The sequence below is a fragment of the Nanorana parkeri genome, unplaced genomic scaffold (assembly GCF_000935625.1).
Source record: "Nanorana parkeri isolate BGI_ZX_2015 unplaced genomic scaffold, ASM93562v1 scaffold738, whole genome shotgun sequence".
Taxonomy (NCBI): Eukaryota; Metazoa; Chordata; class Amphibia; order Anura; family Dicroglossidae; genus Nanorana; species Nanorana parkeri.
Genome location: NW_017307006.1, coordinates 379,377 through 400,487, shown reverse-complemented (window position 1 = coordinate 400,487; position 21,111 = coordinate 379,377). Strand labels below are relative to the sequence as shown.

At 43.8% G+C, this 21,111-nt stretch overlaps 1 protein-coding gene across 1 annotated transcript in view; it reads right to left on the bottom strand.

The window, feature by feature from the left end:
- Nucleotides 1–21,111, bottom strand: part of CCDC180 (coiled-coil domain containing 180) — a 73,181-nt gene that overhangs the window by 17,300 nt on the left and 34,770 nt on the right. The window contains exons 21-28 of the mRNA XM_018564226.1: nucleotides 19,510–19,656; nucleotides 13,404–13,548; nucleotides 11,535–11,651; nucleotides 9,908–10,006; nucleotides 5,657–5,743; nucleotides 4,941–5,128; nucleotides 1,502–1,569; nucleotides 86–203 (exon numbers count right to left, since the gene is read on the bottom strand). Coding sequence (XP_018419728.1) covers nucleotides 86–203; nucleotides 1,502–1,569; nucleotides 4,941–5,128; nucleotides 5,657–5,743; nucleotides 9,908–10,006; nucleotides 11,535–11,651; nucleotides 13,404–13,548; nucleotides 19,510–19,656 — 969 coding nt within the window. The remainder of the gene's footprint in view (nucleotides 1–85; nucleotides 204–1,501; nucleotides 1,570–4,940; nucleotides 5,129–5,656; nucleotides 5,744–9,907; nucleotides 10,007–11,534; nucleotides 11,652–13,403; nucleotides 13,549–19,509; nucleotides 19,657–21,111) is intronic.

Here is a 21,111-nt window from a genome sequence, read left to right as displayed (position 1 = left end):
TATATATATATATATATACACACACATATACACACAACAAGAAAGCAGGAGTGCATGACGATCTATCTATATAAACGTGTTATACCTTGGGGAAGCAAACTTGGTATTTTCCCCATCACCTGTACCAGATTTCTTCTTGGTTATGCTCCCGCTGGTAGGTCGTGATGGCGGACGTGGTGCCAAGGGCTGACCTTGGCGAGACACTATAACATAATGCAAAAATTGACTAATCAACGGGTGCTTCTATATCATTTAGAAGATATAATCATTATTGCATCTGACAATAAAAACACGTTCCGAATTGTAACTTTTCTTTAAAATGAAATACCATTGGAATACATAATAAACAAAACACAGCAAGCCCAATACAAACTGAATAATACACACTATTGTGCTATAAATAATTAATAATAGCAATATAAAAATTCTTAAATCATAGTCCGTAGAACTACAAGGCTCAGCCTTTGTTTAAAAAGAACAGTGATATAAAGTGCTTACTAGTTTACACATGCTCCTGAACAAATCACCATAAATATGCACAGATATCTCAACATTGGACAGCCACTCACCAATTCATTTACCTCCCTGATCCCTGCTATGTAAAACAAAGCACATTTACCTTTCCGCAGTGTGGAGGTAAATGAATATATGAGCAAATGAGCCTTATCTTTTTTAGGGGTGAACAGGAAGCAAATGGTTTACAAAGAAAAATGAGTATATATATTTATATAAGTTCTGTATATTTCATTTCCAATGTTCTTAGTGCAGGCGATGCATATAACTGAAAGGTAGATGGCAGCATAGTTCTTGCTGTGAATTGTATTTTGCATATCCGTAGGTCACTTCTCTCTAATCCACGGTTTTTCTACTCTGGTCCTTAAAGGTGAATTATGAGGCGAGTGATTTTCACTCAGCCTCATAATCTGAGCCGACCTGTGACAATTAAGCTATCACAGGTCGGCTCAGTAGATCGGGAGGTGAGCGAACACATACCGGCGCTCGCTCACTTCTCGAGCTATCCGTGCAGAGACTGTGTCACTCATGGCTCCCTGCAGGGATTCCCCCCCTCCCCTGTCCGATCCTCCAGCGCTGACTGGCGGAACGGACGGGGGAGGGTACAGCTGGCTCTGCCTCTAGATAGGCAGAGCCAGCTGTCACTCACGCAGCTGGTGGATCCAGACAGAATTGTCGGGATCCGTTCCGGCTGCGGCGTCTCAGTATACCGCGAGCTTTGGGTGACGGGAGGACGCTAGTTTGTGTGATCCCGTTACCCTTAGAAGAACTATAGGGAAAAGCCCTAACCCCATAGTTCTCCTTTAATGGCTGCTGATGGTTTATTTTCCAGTCTACAAGGTGGAAGCATGGCTTTGCTTGTAGTAAAGGGTTAAAAGAGCACTTGCTAGATTACATTTGACTTTGAGTACTGGGAAATATACTTCGTTAGGAGCCATTGAGGATTGGCACTGAAAAACACTGATCTCATCTGCTGAACCCATCATACCTGCAAAGCTGGACAGTCGATTCCCATCATTATGTTTCTGTTGGGACTCACCATTGGTTCGTTGTGCCCTGTAACAAAGTGATACAATGCACGCAATCATTCTTCTTTCTTTTTTAGTTTGATAAACTCTTTCTGTTTATTTTCAGTGGACGCCATTAAATGATTTACAGCTCTTTTTATGGAAGAGTCAGGTGTGTGTGAAGTCAAAACCCTTTTTTGGAATGCGCTGTGCTGGGACATACTGATAGTTAGGGGAAGTGCTACAATTTATAGTCATAGAAACCTAATAAGTATCTTCGGCGGTATCTTCCCCAACAAGCAGTCCATCTTGGCAGTAAGGTAAAGCTTATACTAGGCACACAAAATATTGCAACTCTATATTTATTAATACGTCATTAACTATATATATTTTGAATGTAAACAATATACGTACCTACATTTGACTTGGTAGCAACCTCTTGCAATCCCCTGTATTAGAGCTTAGAATGGAAGAGACAGACAAGCACCAGAAGAGCCAATCACTTGTGCTACAGTGCTCACGTGCTAGTAAGCAGCCTTTTTATAGGAAGAGAGTGCAGAGCGAAAGCTCATCAATGTGCTACTTCTCCTTTATCTGTCCAGTCACAGGCTGGGGAAAGGACAAGATCTGTATGGGTTACGTAACAGCTGAAAAAAAAACAGTCTAGAGAGAGCTGAATTGTGTGGCAGAGCTGTGTACATCTCAGGACTGGATAGATGGAAATACAGATCTTTTGGCATGTAAAACAGCTCCAATATATGTATTTCATCTTTGTATGTAGCTGTTTGCCTGTAAGTCCACTTTAACTGATGTCAAATAAGGGCTTGTACTATACACAGCATTAGGTTCTCCCACGGAAGTTAACCATCTAAGGAATATTCATGGCAAGCAGGAAGATTTAATTTTGTTAAACCTCAATAAATGATGACTGCATTTGAAGCAGAACCTAAAAGAATAGTCAGATCACTCACCCTCGTCGGTGACCATAGGAGGGGAAGAGGGAAAAAAAAAGAAAAACCTCCATAAACAGAACCCTATACCCACAGTTACCCTCAGCTGATCCAGAGGAAGGCAAAAAAAACCCTATAAAGCACGGTTCACTTTGCTACAATGAATATCACTCTGATCCAATGGATATTCCCTGGATCAACAATCTCTGGTGTTTTGACTTATAAAATGTTAATATCCAGTAATATTCTGTGCATATAGGAATGCATCCAGATTTTTTTTTTAAACAATTAACGGTGCTAGCTAGAACTAGTCCCAGGGTTACACAGCTTTTATTGTAAAGAAGCCTCTCTGTATGTGAAGGTTAAACCGCCTTTTCTGCAGATGCAGAGTGTATACCTGTCTTTTGCAGTGACCTTAAAGTGAATAGTTTGGTACCGAGCTCACTATATGGACAAGTTCTGTATTTATACACGGTGACCATGTCCCCCCTTGATCGCCTCTTCTCCAGAGAGAACAAATTCAGGTCAGTTAATCTTTCCTCATAGCTGAGCTCCTCCATGCCTCTTAAGAGTTTAGTTGTCCTTCTCTGTACTCTTTCCAGTTCCACAACATCCTTTTTGTGAACTGTTCCGCAAAACTGAACTGCATATTCCAGATGAGGTCTTACTAATGTCTTGTACAGGGGCAGGATTATGTCTCTGTCTCTGGAGTCTAGACCCCTTATCATACAAGAAAGTATTTTGCTTGCTTTAGAAACTGCGGCTTGACATTGCATGCTATTATTGAGTCTATGATCTACCAGAACACCCAGATCTCTCTCCATCATTGACTCCCACAAACATACTCCCCCTAGAGTGTATGAGGCATGCATGTTTTTAGTCCCCAAGTGCATAACTTTACATTTCTCAACATTAAACCTCATTTGCCAAATAGATGCCCAATGGACTGGATAGATGGAAATACAGATCTTTTGGCATGTAAAACAGCTCCAATATATGTATTTCATCTTTGTATGTAGCTGTTTGCCTGTAAGTCCACTTTAACTGATGTCAAATAAGGGCTTGTACTATACACAGCATTAGGTTCTCCCACGGAAGTTAACCATCTAAGGAATATTCATGGCAAGCAGGAAGATTTAATTTTGTTAAACCTCAATAAATGATGACTGCATTTGAAGCAGAACCTAAAAGAATAGTCAGATCACTCACCCTCGTCGGTGACCATAGGAGGGGAAGAGGGAAAAAAAAAGAAAAACCTCCATAAACAGAACCCTATACCCACAGTTACCCTCAGCTGATCCAGAGGAAGGCAAAAAAAACCCTATAAAGCACGGTTCACTTTGCTACAATGAATATCACTCTGATCCAATGGATATTCCCTGGATCAACAATCTCTGGTGTTTTGACTTATAAAATGTTAATATCCAGTAATATTCTGTGCATATAGGAATGCATCCAGATTTTTTTTTTAAACAATTAACGGTGCTAGCTAGAACTAGTCCCAGGGTTACACAGCTTTTATTGTAAAGAAGCCTCTCTGTATGTGAAGGTTAAACCGCCTTTTCTGCAGATGCAGAGTGTATACCTGTCTTTTGCAGTGACCTTAAAGTGAATAGTTTGGTACCGAGCTCACTATATGGACAAGTTCTGTATTTATACACGGTGACCATGTCCCCCCTTGATCGCCTCTTCTCCAGAGAGAACAAATTCAGGTCAGTTAATCTTTCCTCATAGCTGAGCTCCTCCATGCCTCTTAAGAGTTTAGTTGTCCTTCTCTGTACTCTTTCCAGTTCCACAACATCCTTTTTGTGAACTGTTCCGCAAAACTGAACTGCATATTCCAGATGAGGTCTTACTAATGTCTTGTACAGGGGCAGGATTATGTCTCTGTCTCTGGAGTCTAGACCCCTTATCATACAAGAAAGTATTTTGCTTGCTTTAGAAACTGCGGCTTGACATTGCATGCTATTATTGAGTCTATGATCTACCAGAACACCCAGATCTCTCTCCATCATTGACTCCCACAAACATACTCCCCCTAGAGTGTATGAGGCATGCATGTTTTTAGTCCCCAAGTGCATAACTTTACATTTCTCAACATTAAACCTCATTTGCCAAATAGATGCCCAATCACACAGAGCATTCAGATCTGCTTGTAAGATGGAGACATCTGTAAGGACTGTATTACACTACATAACTTGGTATCATCTACAAACACAGAGATGGTACTTTTTATCACCAACTCTATATCATATATAGGTTAAACAGTCTAGCTTCAAAACCTGTACCCTCCCAAAATGAATTCTCAATGGTCCTGCTGAATTATAAATGAAAACTCCAGCAGGGAGGGTAATATATGTGATATTCAAATTGCAGAACAGCAGTAGAGAACTGCTGACTTCTACCTACATGGGCAATCAAAGCAGTTTTCCTACATAACGCTCAGAGATGATGGTTTCTGTGCACTTACTTCATGATGTTCTTGATCACACCCAGTGCTGCATCATCCAGAGCCAGTTTTCCTATTCTGCTAGGATTCAGCAGGCTGTCATGGGTCCCAAACACTACTTTGCCATCCTGTCTCAATGGGGCGTCTACACGAGCTGCTGCTGCAATTGGGCCTTGTAATGGGACTTCTGGAAGAATGGGACTGGGCTCCTGCAAGATGAAAAAGATAATTCAGAAGGAAAATCTTAGAGTGAAACTCCAGGGAAATGGCATAATACACATTGGAAACACAGAAATGTTTACTGGCCAAAGGATTTGTAATTTTGTTTAGCCCTCTGACAAATCACAGCAAAGCTTATTCTGCTTCTTCATGGTTCGACTTTACTACTCCCTGGTTCAGATTTACTACTCCCTTGTTCAGATTTACTACTCAATGGTATAGATATACTACTCACTGGTTCAGATTTACTGCTTTATGCATCACCTTGGGTTACAAGGCTAAAAAGATTTACAAATCCTTTGGCAGGTAAAACAGTAAACGTATTTGAATTTTGTCAATGTATGTTGCTGTTTGCTTGGACTTTGACCTGAAAGAATTACCCAAAAATCATACACTATGGGAAGTCGGGCACTTTTTGGGATGCACCAATACTTTTTGAGAATGTAGCAACACAGACTACCTGTATTGACTGTGTATTAGTGCCAGGACCATTTAATCTATTAAATTCATGAACTTACCAACAGGCAAGACAAGTAGCGGCTCCTCCTGGAGACTTCTTCCATAATAAGCTTAGCAAAGTCATATAGCTCTTGGCTAGTCACCACCTATTGTTAAAGAACAGTATGCAGTAAAGATACAATTCAGACGTTCTACATGGATCAAAATATAATCACATATAAAACAGACAGAATCAAGAACAACATGCCACCTAAATCCCAAAAACATGCTGAACTACAATTAAGAAATCCAGAATACTTCTCATTTTGACAAAATACATGGACTCCAGGAAAGTATTTACAAAAATCCTATTTTCTATATCATCAATTGATGTACACAGGAAGTCTTGAACCTTCTGGACATCCAAAATCAGTCAAACTGAGAGGTGTGCAAAAGCAGGCAACCACTAACTGGCACTGAATGAGTCCTCAACCCCTGTCTGATGCCATTCAAAAACAAGAAAATACTCACATAATTAGTGAGGAATGTCTGAAAGGGTAGGGAGAGACCATATGCTTGGAAGCTGATCTACCTCATTGAATCAGAAGGGTGAAGTGAAAACCAATTCCCTACAGGGATCATCCAGAGAAGCTGACCGGAAGCCAATGCTGAGAGCAAAAAACTCACAGCCCGAGTCTGGAACCAGGCACCTAATAACAATATCCTGGTAGAGGGATGCATGTATAATGTATTGCTGGGATTTGTTGTACTCCTATATAGCTGGTGGTATTCTGCATTGCGCTGTATAGGGGACTACAAACCCCAGCAATAATACATTATACAGCGCAATGCGGAATTCCATCAGCTATAACGTACTATTGCTGGTACTTGTAGTCCTCTATAGCTGGTGGTATTCTGCATTGTGCTGTATAATGTATTATTGCTGGGATTTGTAGTCCCCAATACAGCAAAATGCAGAATTCCACCAGTTTAGAGGACTACAAATCCCAGCAATAGTACATTATAGCTGGTGGAATTCCACATTGCGCTGTATAATGTATTGCTGGGACTTGTAGTCCTCTATAGTTGGTGGTATTCTGCATTGTGCTGTATAATGTATTGCTGGGATTTGTAGTCCTCTATAGCCGGTGCCATTCTGCATTGATTGCTGTATAATTTTACACTTTCCATTTCACTATATTGCACACCACACTTTTTTTCTTTTCTTACTTCCACCGCTCCAAAGCTTGCTCCTGTGATGGACTACAATCTCAATACAAACTAGTAGTCCATCACTGGAGCCTTTTGTTTTGGAGCAGAGAGCCCGCACTGACCACCTGGCGGTCCACATTGGCCCCCTGAGCACCTAATTAGGGAACCACCTCTGCTGCACACAGACGCACCCGTGAAACTCTCTGGACCCCTGGTGAGAGCCTGCACAGCCCACCTGAGACCCTTTAGACATCAGGCGGAGAACCCAGAGCAACAGGGTATGTAGCTTCATATTATTCTGCATTGCGCTGTGTAATGTATTGCTGGGATTTGTAGTCCTCTGTAGCTGATGGTATTCTGCATTGCTGTGTAATGTATTGCTGGGATTTATAGTCCGCTATAGCTGATGGTATTCTGCATTGTTGTGTAATGTATTTCTTGGAATTGTAGTTCTCTATAGCCAATGCCATTCTGCTGTACAATGTATTTCTGAGTTAGTGGCAGAACTACCAGGGTCGCAGCAGTCATGCACGCGCACAGCCCTGACGTGGCATCCCTCCACTACCAGTGTGCTTTACATTTCCTAAACCGATAAATACATTAACACTACTTTTACAAGGATGGCAAAAGTGGCAGGCAGGGGCGGGGAGAATGCGGGGAAGAGGCAGAGCGGGAGGGGGGCCTAGTTGCCGCACCATGGGCCTCTGGGTTGTACTTGCCCCCTGGGCTAAAAGTTGCCAGTCAGCCCCTGGTCTACACCCTTGGAGCATGACACTGGCTACCTAGATACTCGAAACAGCCACATGTTTACAGATGCTCCTGACTCCCGGGGCCAAAAAAAACCGCATCATGACAATTAATAATATTCACCTGCGAAGTAAACAAGGGGGTAGGACCTAGATCCAGGTATGTAGTCAGGTCCGTCAAGTCAGAATCCAAACAGAGTAACAGTAAACCAGTAGATAAGGATTCTCTAACCTTTTCCAACCTCAGAACTGTAGGACTGATTATCTAGGCTAAGAACTACCTGATCCTCAGGGGTAAACAACTTAGTCTGCTCAAAAACTCAACCAACTTAATTTCCAACAGCAGAGGGAAGAGCTGAGGCAGTGTGGGGAGAAACTAGAAAAAACGGGGTGCCTGACGGACACACAACTCTCTTGCAACAGCTAAGAGATGGGTAACTTCCTGACTTGTCAGGTTTAAACTGCCTGCAGACAATAAAGAACTCCCAGCGCCAATGACTGTCAACACGGGAGCCAGCCAAATCAAGGGGACTTCTATACAATCAGGTAGACGTTGTCCAATAGGGTCCACAATGACTGATTTATCCACAGAAGGTCGTCTAAGCGTCCTAAAATGTGGGTGCTGTGTGAAGGCATTAGGACCAACACTGGGTGCAGGGGTGAGACTGCAGAGTCAAAATCCTGAAAGGGATGGTGATCTTTAGAGCCCACACCACCTCTTTCAATTCTGGAGTAACAGCAGAAGACTGCAACTCCTCAAAACCTATTTAGTCAGGTGGAGGCTGGGGCAACCCAAAATCAGAAATCGTCACTGCAATTAATGGCTTAGATGCCTCTAATACTGAATGCAGGTGAGCAATAGATTCTGTAGAGGAAAGCAGAGGAGAACACTCAGAGACTCTGTGGTCAGAAATAGTCAGAAACTGGGTGAATTTGGCCACAAAGTCTTGCTTGACTGTAGTCGAGACGAGCAGGCCGATAAAGCAGGAGACTCAAGCTCACCCTGCAGGAAAAGGAGAACTCTGATGAAAAGGTAGACCCTATAGTCAAAGGGTAAGATTACAGATATCAGTACTTTCTGAATGCACAGGATAAACATCCCTGGAACCATAAAGGGAGTGTTAATTGGGGCCATGTGCTGGAGCCGGACGGTCCCGTGTGTTGTGACCACATAGCCATAAAGCAAATAAGTTCAGGGTAGGAAGCAAGGCCTCGGGTACTTATAAAACCCAGATAGCTGGTAAGGGTTGGATGACCAGAGGTAACCATAGTCAATGTATGCACTGGAGATCGGAATAGGAGCAGCACTGGGGAAATGCTTTGTCAACGCTGAAAGACAGGAAAGAAAATGCAGAGGATGCACACAACACTCCACACAGTGGATAACAATATGGCTCAGACCCTCAGCATAACCCCTTCTGTTGTAAGAAAAACTGGTAGACATTGGTCATTTTAAAAGAACTCAGAAATGTAAACTAGGGCTCAGTCTGTTCTGCCTACTCCGAGTGAGTTTTTGAAGACAGGGCAAACACTGAGGCAATGCCAATGACTCTGGACCTGGAAAGCACTATGTGGTGAACTTATTACGAGAACAGTCTAGAAAGTACCATTCATGAAGCCCAGTGCCCAAAGGACACTTTCAGGCTAGCCCTGCAACATCTTATCCAGAAGGTTCCACTGGATTGGATGTTGGATGCTGCACTCCAAACGCCAAGCTGAGTATAGGCTGCGTCACATAGCTGCAATTGTAGAGACCTGTTTTAGCAGTGGTGTACAAAAAAAATGCTAACAAAAAAGAGGTTAGGCTTTTGCTAGCAGAGTTGAAGAAAAGAGGTCCCGTCTCCTAAGACACTAGCAAAAAAACTAAGGCATGCTGTTACAAGGAGGGAATATCCTGGGCTGACCTACAGTTTTATGTTTGCAGGTGTCCAAACCTCCTGTAGGCGGTAGCATTACCCAAAAGTCAAATATTTCCTTTGTCCCTCAATGGACAAGAAGGGAATAATTATTGCCTGTGCATTACAAAGTTTTCTACCAAAAATGATTTGCAGTTCACCTGTTAAAAGCACATTCTGGAATATCTGTGACCATTGTGTGCAGAAGCCCCTGTGGGGCAGAAGAGTGCTGCCATTGACACACCCCCATGTCTGCTCACATTTACAAACCATGTAGTAATTGCTACAGTTCAGCTTTTCACTCAAATGTCAAAAAACACTCTGCATCCTCATAAGTGATAGTGGGCTAAGAGGAAGACAAAAGGTAGTTGCAGTTGTTTATAAAGAGGTTGTAAGAAATCACTAGATCCCTATGCTACACAGGGGTCTTGGACAAACAGCCACCTTTAATTCATTAGTTGGCACACTGACAACATACTTGTTTATCCATGTTGGGGCTGGCACAGGCATCTGTCTTCATCCGTAGTTGTTCCAGGTAAGTGTTAATCTGCTGGCTCTGACAATTGCTGGTCACAACCTATGCACATTCAGATCATACTCATGTTTATGTATACTTATTTAATTTATAATTTGATTTAAATATTAAAAAAGTAAATAGTACACAAATTTAAAAACACATCCACCTAATACAAATATATAAAATAAAAACTTAAAGTGACATTAAAGGATAATTACAAATAGAAAGGCTACTATTGTGCACTGACTTTAGAAAATCTATAATGCTCTTTTCTGTGACCGGAAGGGGATAGGAGTGAGGTGTCCCTACAATTTTTTCAGCTGTGTGTGTATTATGAGCATCACATTGTATTAAATGTTTATTACATTAACTGCTTGAAACCAGGTGTTTACACCCCCTTCCTGGCCAGGCCATTTTTTAGTATTCAGCGCTGCGGTACTTTGACTGACGTTTATTCCGTCATGTAACGCTGTACTGAAATTAATTTCATACCATGTTTTGGGGACACATAGAGCTTTCTTTGGTGGTATTTTATCACCACTACGGGTTTTATTTTTTACTATAATTAGGAAAAATTACTGAAAATTTTGAAAAAAAAAAAAGGTTTTGTTTTACATTATGTTAGGAAACTTTTATTATTACCCAGTTTTTTGGTAAAATATATAAGACCGGGTCACGTCGGGTAAATAGACACCAAACATGTCAAGCTTTAAAATTGCACGCACCCGCGCAATCGCAGAAAACTACCATACCCAAAATTGGCCATAGGCGACGCTTTAAAAGCTTTTACCGCTCATCAGTTTAGCGTTATCAGTGATTGATGACCCTAAAATTATTGCTCTCACTCCGACGTTCGCGGCGATATGTAACATGTGCGGCGTAATGCTACAGCCGGCGGATCGCTTGTATGTTTTTAAATATCAGGCATTTCCCGCACGCGCGAGGGGGCGTGTCTGAGCGGACGTCTAAAGACGCCCGCTCAGATCTAGAGAGCTCTAGAGAGCTCCCGGCCGGCCGTTTTTCTACTAGGGCCGTTAAGGTAGTTAAAGTGACATTAAAGTTACATTTTTCTTTCCCTCCCCCCAATGTTAATTAAAGAACTTACCTTAAATGATGTCTCTTAATCCGATCTTCCTCTACTTTCCTGCCGTTTTCAGCCTTCTCTCGAGCGCTGCGGCGGGTCTTCGATCCAGTGCTGACTCCTCTGTCCTTGCTGGCACTTCCTGTCCCACGGTGTCTGCATGCGGGTGCACGCGTCCATAGAACTTACCTTGTGTCTCTCCTCGTCTCCCGGACGAAAATCCAAACTGCGCATGCGCCCGCCCCAAGATGCTTTGCGGCTGGCCGAGCAGTTTTGGAGTCTCGGACGGGTATAGCACGGCAAACACAGGGGTAAGTTTAAACCGCTTTTTTTTTTTCTCTCAACCTTTTTGCATACATCTACTGCCTGCTAGCAGTAGATATATGCAGAAAAAAACAGAGGGTTTAGAAACCCTTTAATCCAAAAACCTTTAATATAACAATAGAATTGTATCTGTAAATATAGTGTTTATATTATTTGCAGAATCAGTACAGTAACTTCACTTACCAGTGCTTTGATCTTCACCTGCAGATTAGTTAGGGATTTCTGTATATTCTCTAGGAAGATTGTGTCCATCGTTAGGCTTTGGAATTTGTCTTCAAACTTTTTAACAACTTCTGTGGCCTGAATTAAAAGATGAAATTATATAGTAAGAATGCATTCTGTATTGACATTTCAGTTGGTATTTTTATAATCCTTTATGTATACAGCAACCACATTTTCTGCAGTGCTGCACATTAAATAATAGGATGTTAATTACAAACTTACAGACAAACACAAGAAAACCTGGCCCATGAAGAGAATATAGACCTGCCTGCACAGCTTAACAATCTAAGAAGCAGAGGAACTCAATCAATGCAAAACTGCTTCAAGAACAGGAAAGAATAAAGGATCACCGAAGATGAGTGCCAAAAATAACACACTGGCTTGAAATCTGACTTTTCTTTTAAGTTAGTATTGATGTCATTTAAAATACAGGTTTCACAAAACAGTAGCTGATGTATTTCACATATATCTATCTATCTATCTATCTATCTATCTATCTATCTGCTTTTCTAAACCTCCTGGCTTCCTCGGGGGTGCCTTGAAATGTCCACACATCCTCACGCCTCTGGTGTGATGAGGGCTCCTTAAGTATAAGAGGGTGAAGGGTGGCATCTAATGTAAAGAGGAGCTCCTACTGTGAGAGACGGTGACTGTCATGTCAAAAGGGCGGGGCGCTGATGAGAAGGGGGCTCCTAATGTGAAGGCTGAACCCCACATTTTTCTTATGTTTTTGTTGCCCCTCTTAAAATACCTATCAGAGGCCTTATCTGGGATAACGGTCTGGTATGGATTTTGGAGGGACCACATGTTGATTTTCATATTTACGGTTTTTAAATTTTAGTCTGGGGCGCCTCAAGATTTTGCATACTTTTAATGGGTGCAGTGACTGAAAAAAAAAAAAGGAAATGCTGATAAAGGTACTATAATATATATATATCGGTGAACCTAAACAGATATTTAACTTTTGAGTGGACCCAGGGTGAGCTGAATCACTAAGCAGGAAATCTCGCTGCTAGAGTTTTTGGATCTGCAATCTTCTTAAAAACCCATCTCTTCAGGGAAGCCTACCTCATCTCAACATAACTGCCTTTTACTTCCTCCAATAACTCAATCCAAACAATTATTACCTTTTGGATCACTTGCCCCTCCTACTAGAGTGTAAGCTCTCACGAGCAGGGCACTCCCAACCCTATTGTTCTGAAACTGTATTGTACTGTAAATTGTATTGTAACTGTACTGTCTATTACTATTTTGTAAAAGCACTGAGCAAAGTGTTGGTGCTATATAAATCCTGTATGATAATAATAATAATGTACTGCCAACATCATGGGAAGGCTTCAGGCTGCATCTCCCCAAAATTAATTATGTACTCCCTGACTTAAAGAATTTCCTATTATTTCATCCATGGTAAAGGTGTCTACCCATTTAGGTAATAATGTACCCCTCGGGTCAGCGTCTGACACCAGGTATGACACTGGTTCTGCTGTAAGGTATGAAGAGCGAGACGCTTTTTTAAACGTTACTCCAACTGGATTGAGTTAGGAACACACAGATTTTCATCTGCACAGAATTCAGGAAAAGATTTCTTGAGAGATGTACAATCAGCCAGCATGTTGCTTAACCCACAGCTTCCATCCAGTGTGAAATTATTATTTCGTGCAAATGTTATTCCATAAATTCCTGTATATACAGTATCTCTGTAGGGTATTCATTGAGGTTTTAGCATTTCAACAGAGGTGAACCTTGTGACATAAAATACTGAGCAATGTGTATATAGCTGACAAGGAAACTATCTTTCCTCAGTTAGATGTGTAACTGCACCATATCTACCTGTTCTAAGCACAAAGACTCCAGCCCCTCCAGGTCCACCATGATGGAGCCCTCAAATGAAGCGATAGTGGCTGACGCTTTATGCAGCCTCTTACGGAGAGTCTCAATCTCCTCAGGAGAAAAATTGCCACCTTCTGAAAATAATCTGTAGAAAAAAGCAGTGATTATCAGCAGCATTAAAACATGTGGTTTTAATTTTCAACACATGAGTTTCACTTCATTTAATATAAATAAAGTCCAATCTAAAGGAAAAGCGGGATACTGTTTTGAAATGAGGCAGGACTGAACCATTATATCTCCTCTACTTGCAGTGTGAGACGCTAATATGTAAACCCGAATCATCCTTACTATGCCTGTTCTCAATTCCTCTTCTGTACAATGCACAGCTCTGAGTGAATGAGGAAAACTCCAAATGCATCTTTGAAGAAGAACCATTTTTGGTATGAACTTTTCAGCTGTAATGGGGTGAAGAGGAGGAAAGTTTGCAAATACACAATTTCATTTTTGCACTTATATAATGAGTCCCATTTCAATACAAACTAGTAGTCCATCACTGGAGCCATTTTTAAAAATGTATTTTATTGTTTATCCGATTAACCGATTAATCGAACTTAATAATCGGCTAACTAATCGATTTTGAAAATAATCGTTAGCTGCAGCTCTAATTTTTTTATAATTATTTATTATACGGTATTATAATTTCTTATAATTGTGAAAAAGTGAGTCAGTCCTATAGCAATTCTAATTAAAATTGTGGGTATAGTATTTTTACAGTTCCGTCTTGCATGGTTATTCTTATGCCTACTAAACTTGGGTTGCTTAATAGATAGCTTATCTATAGCAGTTGTGCAGCTAATGGGAATATATTGTCTTTGATGAAATGTAAATTATGTGTACTTAAGATAATGCTCTTGTTTCTGGATTGCTGCAGATTGTGTGTTTTTATTTTTCATATTTACTGTCATAAGTGGAGATCTGCTTTATATTCTTGCATTGCCAATTGACTGTAAGCAAGCTGAATATTCCCACTACTTCCATCCCTACGCTATGTCCATTTAGGCTCCATTCACATATAGCAATTCCGTTTCGTGCGGGACAAAAACGCTAAGGCTTCGTTGACACTAGGGCGGCTGTCGGGGCGTATCCGGCTGTACGAATACACGCGGAGCCGCTCCAAATCCACAAGACAATGCACTTCAATGTGCATTGTTCATACTATTGCGGAGTATTGCGCGGTTCCCAAAATAGTGCAAGCGTCGAATCCGGTGGATTCCGAATGTTCGCTGTTTTATAATGGCCGCAAACGAGCGGTTTGCAGTTGTTTCACATGTAGCGTTTCGTCCTGTGTGGTCTTCCACACAGGAAACCGTGCGGGAAACGCAAATGCTATATTTGAATGGAGCCATACATTTTTAATCCGCACGGATTCCGCCTGTTTGCGGCTATTATATAGCCGCAAACACGCAGAATCCGCTGTATTATCGCGCTTGCACTGTTTTGGGGCCGCAATAGTCTGAATAATGTACATTAAAGTGCATTGTTTTTGCTGTTTAGAGCGGCTCCGCATGTATTCGTACAGCTGAGTACACGAGGACAGACGCTCCAGTGTGAATGGAGCCTTGGGATTGTTGCTTATCCCAACCACAATCAGCTGTCCTCTTATGTATGTAGTTACCAATAGTGATGGGCCAAACAGGCCCGAGTTCTGTTCGAATTCGAACTTTAGAACATCTAAAAAGTTCGAATTTGAACTCAATGCAAGTCAATAGGGGTAGAACTTTCAAAAACAATTGTCCCCTTTAAAAGGGCTTACATGCAAGTTATTGTGCATAAAAGGAATACAGTTTTAAAAGGAGCAGCGATTTTAACATGACTGAGGCCCCATTCACACTGCGCGATTTGCATTTTGCGCGATATCGCGCAACAGCTTGCATTAAAAAGCATTGAATCGCGGCAAAATCCGCTCCAAAAAGGGTACTGCTGTAGCGACGCAGGACCCTTTGCCCCATTGCCAAGCATTGGAGAGCGATATCACGCGGTAAATAGCCGCGATATCGCGGGAATTACCGCGCGATAAATCGCTCAGTGTGAACGGGGCCTTAAAGTGTAACAATAAAAATGAAAAATTCAGTGGCCTGAGCATGGCGGCGAGCGGACGCTGATCTGCAGAGCCCCGCGGACCTGGGGTGCTATAATCAGTAGATCAATCTCTTCCAGACCCGGCTACCCCATGAAGAGGACGGGTAAGAAGCCTAAGACCCCCCGCTCCTCCGCCAAGCCCCGTTCGCAGGCCCGAATGGACGCCTATATCTCCCCACGGCTGTACGCGCCCGGACCGCGGAGCTCAATTTTGACTCGCCAGCGGGGCGGTCCCCGACGTGGCCCACGGGCGAGCTCTGGTGGCCATCTCCGAGCCGCCCTCCTCACCGGCCTCCTCCATATTGGGACAGATGTCCGAGGTGCCCTCTCCATACCTGGGGCCGAAATCGCCGCCTCCCTGTACCGCAGGCCTGACCAGTGGTGAGGGACTCCATGAGCTGCTGGCAGCACTCCCAACCCGAGCAGACATGCAGGAGATGATGGCCCAGCTGGTAGCTACACTCCACACAGACCTGGCGGAGGTGCGCTCAGACATCCAGAAGCATGACCACTGCATATCGGCCTTGGAGCTGTCTGGGGGCTCCATGGCTGACAGGGTGTCCACCTTGGAAGCCTCATTATTGCAACAGAAGGCTCACATGCTGCAGATGCAATTGCGCCAAGAGGAGATTTGAGCGATCGGTGGGTCGCCACCTTCCTTGATATATGCCCTTTCCCACCCCCATGAGATGTTCTTGCCCTCAGACATATAGGCCTCCCCTGTGAGAAGTTGTGGCCCTGTCTGCGATGTTTTGGGACTCATGCCCTTTGCTCTCCGAACGTTACCGGGGCCTACTTGCTGCCCCTGGCGCATAGACAACCCTATGGGTAGGGATTACACACTACTCGGCCCCTCATCAATCATACTCTAGGATTGACTTCTTCCTTGTAAAACATGCGACACTCCCGCTTGTAACAGAGGTCTCAATTGGTACCTCGACCTTGTTCGGACCACTCTCCCGTTCATATAAGCTTGGATGTTGGGGGTGAGAATAGACCTCCGCTCTCCTGGCGTCTTAACGAATCCCTGTTGCAGGACCTGGACATAGCCTCTGAGGTTCAATCAGACCTGACCTGCTACTTCTGGGAAAATAGCTCCCCGACGCAGGACCCCCTGACTTTGTGGGAAGCACACAAATGTGTGATCAGGGGTACTCTTATCAAGCTGGGAGCCAGGCGCAAGCGTGCACGACAGCAGAGAGTGGACGCCCTGTATGCCCAACTCCGAGAACTAGAATTGCGCCACAAGGCAGCGTTAGACACTGACATATTGGCATCCCTGGTGAGAACGAGAGCCGAACTACATGAGCTCCTGATGGACAGAGTGAAGGCCCAGTTGGCCAGATACCGCCGCTCGTTCTATGAATATGGGAACAAGGCCGGTCGGATTCTCGCCAATGCCCTGCATGACCCTAGATCTCGCAACTTCATTCCGTCCATCAATTCGGGTTCGGGCTCGGTCGCATCGCGGTCCTCAGACATAGCGGCACACTTCCACTCATTCTTCACTAAACTGTACAACTTACGAGCTACGCCCGACCAACCTGCCCAGGAGGCGAGGGGATCGGAAACCAGGGATTACCTGGCCTGCTCAGGCATGCCACGTCTTTCTGAATCTGATAGTCAGGCGTTAGAGGCCCCACTATCCCAAGCCGAATTTGATTGTGCTATACGGGACATGAAGCCCGGTAAGGCCCCTGGCCCAGATGGGCTAACCCTCCCGTACTACAAGCTTTACCGGGAGCAGTTGGGAGCCCATTTCCTCTCTGCTTTCAACGCCATATTAGAGGACAGACCCATACCCCGGGACTCTCTGAGAGCCCATGTCACGGTTATCCCGAAAGAGGGGAAAGACACTCTGCAGTGTGCCAGCTACAGGCCCATATCTTGTGGAAACAGGTAGCACAGATCCAGGCCACTACTGATCCCCCCATGCGTTTGTGGTGTGCGCTTCAGCTGCGACATTTCCTATGCTCGTTCTCGGAGGTGCCCGGCCCTAAACGGCCGCTGACGGAGTTTGAGGCTCTGTGTCAGCGGGCTGAGCCGCTCAGACACTCCCTGGCATACTTGATGAAGGGTCTGCGTGACCCCCCTGACCAGACCCCCCCATACTTCATTCGTCAGTGGGCCTCGGACCTGGCCCTCACCCCTGTCCAAGTGGACACCATGCTGTACTTTTCCCTAAAATCTTCTGTCTCCAACAAATACCAGGAGGCAGGGTATAAACTCTTAACCAGATGGTACAGGGTGCCCGCGACCCTCCATGTCATGTACCCAGAGGTGTCCCCAATGTGCTGGCGGTGCGAGTCCGCAGAGGGTTCCCTGCTACATGTCTTCTGGGATTGCTCGAAGGCTCAGCCATTTTGGACTGACATTGCAGCTGTGATATCAGACATCACGGGACATGAACTGCCCTTCACGCCGTCGGTCTATCTTCTCCACCTGGCACCGCTCTCCCGAAAAGCATATAAACGATCGCTGTTGATCCACCTGCTGAACGCAGCCAGAGCTTGCATACCAGTTTTGTGGCGACAAACTCGCCCTCCTTCTGTGGGCATGTGGGTGCGACGGGTGGAGGAGATTAGACTGATGGAGGATTTAACCGCCAGTGTACGGGAGTCACAGTCCAGATATGTTGCTACCTGGGGGACCTGGGTAATTTTCAGGAGCTCGGCGGCTTTCGCAACAGTGTGTGGGGTAGATGCCGGAGATTGAGGTATTACCGGTCTATGCCACCTGCCTTGGGACGGGCGTGCACACACCGGGGGGTGGAGACGACCATGGGCCGCCAGGAGGTGGTAATGGTACTACACGCTGCTTTCCCCTTCTCTTGAGTTTTGTCCTCCTTTCGCTTTGTATGTCAGTGTTTTTCTGTGTCAGTCTTTTTGTGTGGTTCAGGGGTGATCGTGGTGGACTTGGCCGCCCATATTGTGGGGCTAGGCCTGACCACTCACCTCGACGTTAGTGTTGGTTTTACGTTAATTCACCGTAAAAAATGCCTTAAGGGCGGGGACAAACCTTCGTGCCGGACCTGATATTACAATGTGTCACCATGCTTAGATTATGAGTCTCACTGTCTATTGTTCTAATATTCTGCGGGGCCATGTGGCCCTCGCGTGTACTTCTTTGCAATGTACCCCACCCTTTTTGCCTACAAATAAAGAATTAAAAAAAAATGAAAAATTCCTTTAAATATCGTGCCTGGGGGGTCCCCGTCCCCTTAACCTGCCGGTAAAGTGGCACATCTGTGTGATGAACCTGCTGCAGCAAAAAAATAATTTCTAAAGAAAAATACATTTAAAAAAAAAAAAATTGTATTCTTAAAGTGTGCAGGTCCCCCTCCCAAACAATACCAGACCCTTTAGATCTGGTAGGAATGTTAGGAAGGACCAAAGTTTTTTTTAAAGCGGAGGGGGAAAAACATTTTGCTATGGGGCCCTGTGATTTCTAGTTATGCCCCTGCATGATGCTATTGTCTTTGTCTTTTCAACTTTGAAATCCTTAGCACGTGTTGTCAGCCCTGTCTCCTAAATTTCTGATGGATTACAAAGAACACAAACCTCTCTCCTCATCTGCTCCCCCTTCCCCATCTCATTAAGGTATCCAGTAAGTTATCAGCTTACAAGATTACTGGCAAAATCAACAGGTATTTTTTGCACCCTACAGATATATATACACAAAACACTTTAAATGGTATATCCAGCAGTCTAAAGAGATATTTATTGTTAGGGTTTACATACACTTTAAAGTATGAGACTCAATAAACAATACAGGCCTGATGTATCAATATACTCTTTCTAAAAACAGAATTTACTTCCACTCAGTTACCAGATTAAAGCCTTTCCTGAATATCTGATTGTTGGCTCTCAGAATACATTGATACAGCAGAACTTTACTGATGTTTCACAGAAAGGTTAGGTAGGTCAGTCAATTGTGACTAAGGTATGGCATTAAATATTGGCCTTACTTGAAAGACTTGATGAAGTCGGAGTTGGTATCACAAAGTTTTCCCAGCATCTCCTCCACATGCTGGCGGTAATTCCTCATGGCAGTCTGGACTCCGCTGTTATGGCTATCCAAAATGGTTGACAAGGAATTGATCAGGGCTACCAGTCTAAAAGGCATGAAAATGAAAAACAAAGCATGAGATATTTAGCAAGTAAAACTTGAAAAGAATCTATAAACTTTTATTAGGAAATGGATAGATCTGAAAAGAAAATGGCCTGAAAGTGGGCCCAAAGTCTAAAGAATAGGCAGCCAGTCAATGCTGCTGCCTCACACAGAACTCTCTGCAGCCAGAGAACCAGCAACCAGTCAGGCTAGGATGGAGCCCATACCATTGCAGGGCTAAGGGTTCAAGGCAGTAACATAAACATGTTTCAACTTTGAATCTGCTTTAAATAAGGAACAACCATTTACTAAACATCATCTGTTGCTTTATAATATATATAACTCTTTGCAAAAGTAATGATTGTAAGGATAGAGAATATTTAAATTTTTTTCCCCTTTTTATTTGCAAAATCTTTAGTGCATATTTGGACTTTAAAGCCTTTCCTAATTAAACTTCTTCACTTCCTGTTTGAAGTGTCAACATTAGGAGGTTATGTTGTTGAAGAATTCGGTGCAAGTGACAAGACTAAAGAACCAGATAGGTTATCTCTTTTTAGTACTTTGTCTTTCCATCCCTTTCTATTTTTTCCAGCAGCTTCTTGGTACACCACAACGAATCACACATACATCTTCCATAACATAACTTGCTAGTGCTACTTTCGAGACAGGAATACAAGGAGGGTCTTAAAAAGACTTCACAAATACTGTAAAACCTTCAGAAAAAAGAAAAGACTAAGGGGTCTATTCACGAAGCAGCCGAAGGATCTAGCCGTAGCTTCGGCCGATCTTTCGGCTAGCTTCGGCCCCATGACCCCTTCGGTTCAGTAGAACCGAATGGCTACTGTACGGCTATTCACTATAACCCGTAGAGCTCCCGAACTTGGCCGAGCAGCTCAGTCGAGCCGAAGGCATGTGCCTTGGCTTGGCTGAGCCGCGCTGAAAGCCGGACGAGCGGCCGGCTTCTGACAGCTGGGCGGAGCCAGCCGTGATGTTACGGCTGGCTCAGGCCACTTGCAGAGAGATCAGCTTCCCTGGTTACCAGCTAACCAGGGACACTGATCTCCAGACAGCAAACTCTCCCGGGCGCTGCAGGAGTCTCCCGCTCACGGCCGCCGAAGAGAGATACACTGCTTTTTCTTTTCTTTATTCTGACACGGAGCCGAGCATTGCACCCGCCCTCTGCTGCAGTTCAGAGGGCGGGTTCAATAGCTAGTTTGCTATTGGCTATTGCAAATTGAAATAGCCAATAGGAATCTAGCAATGCATTCCTATGGCCAAATGTATTTATTTTTTTCTATTCTGACACGGCTCCGTGTCAGAATAAAGAAAAAAAAAGAGAAAAAGCAGTGTTTCTCTCCTTGGCGGCCGGGAGCGGGAGACTCCCGGAGCACCCAGGAGAGTTTATTTTTTTTATTTTTTTTGACGGCAGCAGAACCGCCGGCCAATAGAAAACAGTTGG